Genomic DNA, 9,406 nt, shown 5'->3' on the forward strand with positions numbered 1-9,406 from the left:
GTCCTGCCTGGCTTGGAGACCTCCAGGGAACTGATGGCAGAGATATGCAACACACCCAGATGCAGTGAAGAGACAGTGAAGAGCCTCACTCCAGCCTGGTTCTATTCTGAAAGGAGAATGGAGACCTCACGGCAGAGTTTTCTTCCCCACCGTCTTCAGACAATCAGAAAATGCTCGACCACTCGTCACTGGTGATCCCAGACAGACAAGTTATTGGAAGATGGAAATATTTAAGCCAACAGTTTTTCTCCTCCCATTTCCCACTATCCTTGCCACACCCAAAAGAAAAAAAAACTGCAAAATCTGAGTTCCAGGAGCTGGAGATTCCCTGGAACTTCAGGACAAAAGGGAGCCAGGATGGTACTAACATGAGAGAGATAAGAAGTTCTGGAAAAGTTGCAGAAGGCCACTCATCCCATCACACACCCACAGCAACACCAAGAGCCAAATCCAGGTCCTCAGCTGGCCCGGCACCCATTCCGACCTCTCCCAGGGACGCCCAGAGGACCCCTTATTAGAGCAGATTCCTCTCGCCCTTCCCAGCACCCTGACCCACCCATCCTCTATTCCTGGGTGATTTTTGCAGTTTCCTTCTCTGACTTCTCATCCCACCCTCCCGACAACCTTGTATACATATATGCGGGGGGGGGGGGGGGGCGGCGGGGTGGGCGGTGTCTTGACTGTCCCCGTCTCATGGGTTAGAAACTAAGATACTTTAAGTGACCTGCCACTCCACGCTTCAGCTAGAAAGTACAGCTGGAGCCAACATCGGATAGATGTCGGAGAACTCCCCGGGGGTGGCGACTCCACCCAGACCGGTGGGGCCGAACCTGGTGGCGAGCCGCAGTTTCCTAGCCGTTTGGGGTCGAAACCAAGAACAAGGGTGGCTCTAAAACAAGGTTTCCTGTGTGCAGGTGGAAAGCACCCTCAACCCACGCTGCACTCACACAGGTGCAGAGAGCCGGAGTCTGGGGCGAGGGGCATCCCCCGGCCCACCAGAGTCCCGCCCCTAGCTGGGGGCGACCCCTGACCTGCGCCCTAGCAAAGTTATGCCGTGTAGCAGGCACCTCGCTACAGCCTAGCGCTCCAGGGCTGCCGCTGGCCCCGGTGCCAGCGAGCGCTCGGAGGAGACGGAACCCGGACAACTCGCTCTCTCCGGCGCGGCCACTGGGTGCCCGCCTGCCTGCCACGCACGCCGCGACCTGGGTGCCCGGAGGCAGCTCCCGCGCGCCCCGGGGAGGGCCGGGAGCTGAGAACGCGGACTGGCAAGCCCCGCTAGCCCGGCGCACGTGTCGGCCCGGCCCCCCGCTCGCACCCTCGCCCCGCAGCCTTACCCAGATCGCCAGCAGCAGCCCCCACGCCGGCCTGGCCCGTGCCATCCCCGCCGCTACCCGCCGCCGCCTCCTGTCCCCACTCTGGCTTCCACGCCCGCCCGCGAGCTCCGCCGCCGCCAAGAGCCACGGCCACTTCCCAACCACTCCCCGCCTCCCAGTTCCCGGTGCCACGTCTGCCAAGGCATGCGCACCAGGCTGGGAGGGGTGGCCGGGAGAAGGGCTTGCTGGGACTTGTAGTTTGCGACCTCGCAGAGCATTCAGGCGAGTGGACTTTCCGGAGCCAGGTAGTAGCTTGAGTGAAGGCGAAAAAGGAATGATTTACGGGAAGCAATTAGTTTGGGCGGGGGCGGGGGGCTGTTAGTCTGTCCATCAGCCTACAGAAATAAGGGCTTTTGTTTTGTGGGGGTTTTCTTTCCTCCTATTTTAAAGATTAGGAATCAGCCCAGAGAATTTAAGGCATTTGATCCAGATCACACAGCTTGTAAATGGCAAAGTCCAGTGCTTCTTGGGGAGGATAGAAAAAACCCTCATCCCTGCCTCCCAGGCTCCCACCTATCTTTTCTTTTTCCCTCAGAAAAACTTTATCGAGCTGTTGGAAAACGGTTGGATCCACACTCTTTATATATACACTCAAAAGAATTGAAGACTGGCATTCAAACAAACGCTTGTACGTCAGTGTTCGTAAGAGCACTTTTTACAATAGCCAAAAGGTAGAAACAATCCAAATGTCCTTAAGGGACAAATGGATAAACAAAATGTGGTATATTGATACATTGGAAAAGTGTTCACTCATTAAAAGGAATGAAGAATGAATACATGCTACCATGTAGACAAATCTCAAAAACATTATGCTAATAAAAAGCCAGAAACAAAAGCTCACACATAATGAGTGATTACACTTATATAAAACATCCAGAATAGATAAATGATAGAGACAGAAAACAGATTAGTGGTTGCTGTGGTGGAAGGAGGAAACTTCTTGAAGAGACTGCTTACTGAATTCAGGGGACACCTATTGGGAGTGATGAAAAATTTTGGAACTAGGCAGAGGTAATGGTTGCATAACATTGTGAGTGTACTAAATGTCACTTTACACGTTAAAAATGATTGTACACGATAAAGTGATTAATTAATGTTATATGTTACCTTAATTTAAAATTTTTAAAAAGAAAACATCCTTTTTTTTTTCAAAAAAACAAAACAAAACATATTTATTTACTTTAGTGGTGCTAGGGACTGATTCTAGGGCCTTGCACATGCCAGGGAAGCACTCTGCCACTAAGCTACCCCTCAACCCTTTTTGTTTTTTATTTTTTGGAGAAAGAGTCTTGTTGGCCTGCCCACTCTGGCCTCAAATTTGCGATCCTCCTGCCTCAGCCTCTTGAGTAGCTGGGACTATAGGCATGTGTCACAATCCTCAATTGAAAAAAAAAATCTGTTTGTTGGACACCTACTATGTCCAAAAGATGGAGATATATAATAGTTAGATGGATGAAAGAATTGCACAGTCAAGAGGTTTGTAGAGTGTAACTGAAAGTCCCTTGCCCTCCATCTAGAGGTTCAAAGCCAAAACTTAGATGTTAAAACTTGGCTCAACCCCTCTTCTCAACATGCCCATCCTATCCCTCATTGTGTCCCAGTAGTTCTATCTCCAAAATATATCTCTCCTGCCCCCGCCTTTAAGTCACTTACACGTCTCACCTAGGCCACAATGAGAGTCTTCTAAAGAAGGTGCCTGCTTCTTCCCTATGTGATAAGTCAGTTGGATTTTTCTGGTCTCTCCCCGGAAGCCCTCCAATAGCTTCCCATTGTCCTTAGAATAAAATCCAGTATCCTACTGTGACCTGCAGCTGTGCATGGTCTGGGCCCCTGCCCTCTAGACCTCCCCTTCTGCCTCACCCCCACCCTGGCCCCCTCAGCTCCAGTTATAAACACCCTCTTTTCCTGGCCCCTCCCTTCCCTGGAGCAGCTCCACTTCAGGGCTTAAGCTGTTCCTATTCTCCCTTTCCTTAACCTGATGGGTGCTTTTTAATCCATGGGAGCTCTTCTTTCTGACCTTCCTTAGAGAGGCCCTTCAGAACAACCCATCTAGAGGCACTTTCACCCTTCCTACCTAAACTCCTTATTCCCTAGCTCCAGTTTTGTCCAGCACTTAACCACAATCTGCAACTATAGTCAGCCTTCTGTGTCTGAATCCACACCTGTGGATTCTACCAACTCTAGACTGAAAACATTAAAAAAAAAAAAAAAAAGTGTCTGTACTGAACAGGTACAGGCCTTTTTCTTGTTATTAATCCCTAAACAATACAGCATAACAACTATTTATATAATATTCGAATTCTTTAGATATTGTCAGTAATCGAGAGATACCTACATTATATGTAAATACTATGCCATTTTATATAAGGAATTTGAGCATCCATGGATTTTGGTATCTGTGAGTATTCCTGGAGTTAATCCCCAACAGATACCAAATGTGTTAGTCGACTTTGTATTGCTATGATGAAAATACGTGACAAGAACAATTTAGAGGAGGGAAAGTTTATTTGGAGATCATGGTTTCAGAGGCCTGAGTCCACCTTGGGTTCATTGATCTGGGTCCAAGGTGAGGCAGAACATCATGGCCCAAGGGCAGGGGGGAGGAAAGCAGCTGACCTCATGGTAGCCAGAAAGCAGAGAAAGAAAGAAGGGGGTCACAGGGAAGACAACCCTTATATGATATATCCCCAGTGGCCCACCTTCCCAGCTGCACCCCATCTGCCTACAGTTAGCATTCAGTCAGTCCAAACTAGGATAGACTGATTTCAGCTCTCACAATTCAATTATTTTACCTTTGAACATTTCCGCATTAACCCAGGAGTTTTTGGGGGGATATCTATATCCAAGCCATAATACTAAGGGACAAATGTACTTATGTAGTTGTCATGTTTGTTGTCTGTTGTTCCCATATACATTTCTTTCTCTGCTGCCCACCACCTCACTTTCAGAGCCTAGTGCAGGACCTGAGCCACAGGTGGTTCCCAATTCTGCTTTAGATGAATGACTGAGAGAAGTAATGTGTTGGGGGATTTCAGAAATTCCTAAAGCAGGATGGGGACAAGGCTTCCTCAGCATGCTCTGCAACCTCAAGCTCATGATCCACATATGGAAAAGTGAGGCTTGCACCTCTTCTCCGAGGGTCTGTTTCTTGTCTGCAAAATTAAGCAACTGATTAGGATATAGAAAAACTGGAACCCTCACATATTGCTGATGGGAGTGAAAATTGGTTCAACTGCTTTGGACAACTCTACATGTACAAAACACATTTAAAAATGTCCATAGCAGCTCAATTCATAGAAACTGTTATGGGCTGAATTGTATCCTTCAAAATTCATACATTGAAGTCCCAGCCCCAAGCAGAATGTGACTGCATTTAGAGGCTTTAAAGAGATAATTAAGATTCAATGAGGTCCTTTATAAATATTAAAGATTAGATCACTTACATAGGGAAAAGGCCATGTGAAGACATGGAGAGATGATTCTCTAAGCCAAGAAGCAAAGTCCTCAAAGAAACTAACCCTGTCAACACCTTTATTTTGACTTCTAGACCCCAGAATCATGAGGGAAAAAAAATGGTTTTTTCTGATGTTTAAGCTGTGTTACTCTCTTATGGCAGACCCAGCAAACTTGTACAATAGTGCAAATTGGAAGCAACTCAAATGTCCTTGAACAGAAAAATAGATAAATAAAACAGCATATTCTGTAATAAAAAAGAACAAAGTACTGATCCATGTAACAGCCTGGATGAAACTCAGATTGTTATGAAGTTGAGCGAAAGTAGCCAGACACAAGGGAATATGACCACATGATTCCATTCTTTTTGAGGTTCGAGAGCAGGAAAGGGTGTCCTAGGATGAAAGAAGAAAAGGAGATGGAGGAGTGGGGGAGAAGGAGCCAGTGTTCTGGATACTGGAAATGTTCTATATCTTGATTAAATGATCCTTACATGATTGTCTCCATGTGTAAATGTGAGTTTATTAATCAAACTGAATTAATTATTTGCACGGCATACTAAGACTTGTATACTTTGTGTAACTCATGCAGTAGCCCAGCTTTTAAAAAGTCTACACAGGGAAGGGCAGAGTCAATCACTTATGTTCAGAATTGCTTATGACTCTAAAAGCCCCTCGTCAAGGAGGCTCAAACTCAGACAAAAATCTAACAGGCGCAGTGGCGCATGCCTGTCATCCCAGTGGGTCCAGAGGCTGAGGCAGGAGGATTGTAAATTCAAAGCCAGCCTCAGCAACTTAGTGAGGCTTTCAACAACTTAGCAAGACCCTGTCTCTAAATAAAATATAAAAATGGACTGGACTGTGGATGTGGCTCGGTGGTTAAGTGCCCCTTGGTTCAATCCCTGGTACCAAAAAAAAAAAAAAAAAAACTACTGCCAAAAGGGGAGAGAGTTGATGAGAGGAAGAAAAGAAAGAAACCATGTACCTATCAGCTAGGGAACCAAGGACAAGGGACTGGGAGGGAGAAGTAAAAATTGCCAAGAAAACAGGCCATTTCATTCTGCAATTGAAACAAGCTAAAATGCAATTTATGGCCCTTCCGGGAATGTTGAACAATTCTAAGCTTCACTCTCCTTGAAATATTAGGAGGAGAGCACAGGGCAAGTGCCGTCTCTCCTCCATTACAGCCCTCAATGGGAGCCATCCATTCTCCAGCTGCAGCCTGAGGGGCCAGGCCAGAGAAACCTCCGTCCTGTGGTGTATTGTGCATAGTGAAGCACCTTACATTTGTGTTGCCAGTCCCCTCCATCATTGCAGCTGGGATGGGGACTAGCACAATGACCGTTTTCTGACATTCCAGCAGGATGGGAATTAGCTCAGAACAACAAAAAAATAGTGAGGCAAGAAGCCAGACACAAAAGGTCTGTTCTGTGCAACTCCATGTGTATATAAGGTTCACAAGGAGGAGAAGGGGATGAGCCCTTGGGGGAAGTGTGTGAGGAGTTGCTGGAAGGGGTTTCTTGGGGTGCTGATGAGGCTCAGTTTCACCCTCTGAGTCAGGATACTTGGGTTTGTTCTCACTATGAAAACTCATCACACACACTCACGGATTATGCTATACACATGTTATATTTCAATAAGAGTTGCAATTTTTTAAAAAAGAGAAGAGATTGGAGGGAAAGAATAGTTGGCTCTGAATAAAGAAGATGAAAAGAGGAGAATCTAAAAAAGGAACAATTTGAATCACTGGATAGACCTTACATCTGGGTGAAGGGCTAGCAAAGACCATGATGCTGGTCATGCTCAGAATTCCCTGTACTGCCTCACAAGCCTTTGCCTCTACTGGCCATGTCTGCAGGTGTGTCCCTTTTGCCCTCACTCCTTTGCTTGGCTGATATCGGCTCCTCCTGGAGCTTCGCTCTTCGAAAAGCCTCTTCTGACACTCATCCTCCCACTAACACTCCACCAGTCCAGGGCTGAGCATCCCTCTCTGTGCTCTGTGCACAATTTCCTGTGAAGAGCACGGTCCTTCAGAACATAGGCTGTGACAGATTCATAGAGAAGCAAAGTACAGAGTGGTTTCCAAGGGCTGGAGGAAGGGCAAATGGGGAGTTATTGTTTAATAGGTGCAGAGTTTCTGAAAGGGATGATGAAAATTCTGGAGGTGGACAGTCGTAATGCTTGTGAACATTGTGAATGTTGTTGATGCCTCTGAACTGTAACTTAACATGATTAAAAATAGAGAACAGTCTTTTCCATAAATGATGCTGGGAAAATAGGATATCTATGTGCAAAGAATGAAATTGGACTCTTCCCTATGCCATGTACAAGATGCATCAAAGACCTTAATAACTAAAACTACACAACCCTTAAGAGAAGACACAAGGGGAAGCTTTGTGATTTTGAGTGTGGCAATGACTTCTTAGATACCAAAAAGTACAAAGGAAGTCAGAGAGAAACTGGACTACATCAAATTGAAAAATTTTGTGTATCAAAGGACACAATCGACAGGAGGAAGAAAATACTTACAAATGATATGTCTCTTAAGGGATTAATATCTGCAATATATGAAAAACCATAAAAATGAATTTAAAAATGGACAAAGGACTTGAAATAGACTACATTTCTAATATTTTCTCCCCAAATAGCTAATGAAAAGATGCTTTATACCTTTAGTCATTAGGGAAATGCAAACCAAAACCATATGAGACACTACCTCATACCAAGATATCTGCTATTAAAAAAAAAAAAGAAAGAAAGAAAGAAGAGAAAAAAGGGGGAGGGGGAAAGAAGAGCGAGTATTGGCAAGGTTATGGAGGAATTGGGACCCTTATACACTGTTGATGAGAACGTAAAATGCTACAACCTCTGTGGAAAACAATGGGGTGGTTCCTCAAAAATTTAATTAGTAGTATGGGGCCAGGGCTGTGGCTCAGTGGTGAAGCATTCTCCCAGCACGTGTGAGGCCCTGGGTTCAATCCTCAGCACTACATAACAATAAATAAATAAATAAATAAATAAATAAATAAATAAATAAATAAATAAAAATAAAGTTATATAAAAAAGTTACTTACCAGGAGAAGGGGGTATAATGGAGCAGTAAAGCATGGTCCAGACCCTGGGTTTCCATTGCAAGCACTACCGCAAAACCAATTGCCACATGATCCAGCATTCCACCTCTGGATATGTATCCAAAAGAATTGAAGAGATATTTTGGAGAGATGTTTCATGGCAACAATGTACATAATAGAACCAAAGTGGAAGCAACCTATGTGTCTGAGGACAGATGAATGGATATAGAAAGTATGATGTGTGACAGAATACCATTCAGCACTAAAAAGGAAGAGAATTCTGATATACCTTAAACATGGGTGAAACTTGAAGACATTGTTCTAAGTTAAATAATCTAGTCACCAAAAGGTAAAAGATAAACACTGTGTGATTTTTCTTTTCTTCTTCTTTTCTTTTTCCCTGTGATTTTTCTTACCTAGAATAGTCAAACTCTTAGAGATGAAAAGTAGCGTGATGGTTGCCAGGAGTGGGAGGAAGGGAACGGGAACTTGTTTAATAGGGACAGAGTTTCAAAGTTGTGCAAGATGAAAAGTGCTCTGGAGAATGGTTACACAACTTCGTAAATATTCTTAACACTATTGGAACTGGGTGTGGTGGTGCATACCTGTAATCCCAGCATGTTGGGAAGCTGAAGCAGGAGGATCACAAGTTCAAAGCCAGCCTCAGCAATTTTGGGAGACCTTGTCTCAAAATAAAAAATAAGAAAGACTGGGATGAAGCTCAGTGATTGAAGGCCTCTGGGTTCAATTCCTGATACAAAACAACAACAATAACAAAAAGACCACCACCAACAACAACAACAAAACTATCAGATGTACACTTAAAAATGAATATGATGAGGGCTGGTGTTGTGGCTCAGTGGTAGAGTGCTTGACTCACATGTGTGAGGCACTGGGTTCTATTCTCAGCACTGCATATAAATAAATGAATAAAATAAAGGTCCATCAACTTAAAAATATTTTTTAAAATGAATAAGATGATAAATTTTATAAATTTCATGTTATATATATAAAATACCAAAATTTTAAAAAATTAAACTATAAAAAAGGAAATGTGAAAATTTCAAAATAAATAAATAAAGCAAGACTTCAGGGTTTTGTTTTTTTTTAAGGTTAAATTGGTAAATTTGGGGTTATATGTATTTATGACAATTGAAAAAACAAAAAACAACTGTGACCTTAGAAAGACATGGACAAGAGTCCTGGCTCTGCCACTTACTAGCCAGGTGGTATCAGAGAAATCATGTAACTCCAGATGCTCCCTGTGTAAGTGGGAATAGTAGGTTACACAGGGTTAAAATGAGGAGTATGAGATGATGTATACAAGGTATCTGTCTAGCTCTTGTATGGATAAATATCCATCTCTTCTTTATTAGTCTTCATAATGTTTTACATTTTCCTTTGGAGTACATGATAGTCCAAAACACACACACACACACACATACCCACATGTACACACACTGTAAACTCTTAAGGACAAAGGCTGTGTCTGGTTTACTTCATTTATCTT

The 9,406-nt window shown here is 43.9% G+C and overlaps 1 protein-coding gene across 1 annotated transcript in view; it reads right to left on the reverse strand.

The window, feature by feature from the left end:
- Pdia5 (protein disulfide isomerase family A member 5) overlaps positions 1–1,491 on the reverse strand; it is an 89,750-nt gene extending 88,259 nt beyond the window's left edge. The window contains exon 1 of the mRNA XM_005338888.3: positions 1,335–1,491. Coding sequence (XP_005338945.1) covers positions 1,335–1,379 — 45 coding nt within the window. The 5' untranslated portion in view covers positions 1,380–1,491. The remainder of the gene's footprint in view (positions 1–1,334) is intronic.
- Positions 1,492–9,406: the final 7,915 nt, after the last annotated feature.

Source organism: Ictidomys tridecemlineatus, chromosome 3 (assembly GCF_052094955.1).
Source record: "Ictidomys tridecemlineatus isolate mIctTri1 chromosome 3, mIctTri1.hap1, whole genome shotgun sequence".
Classification (NCBI taxonomy): Eukaryota; Metazoa; Chordata; class Mammalia; order Rodentia; family Sciuridae; genus Ictidomys; species Ictidomys tridecemlineatus.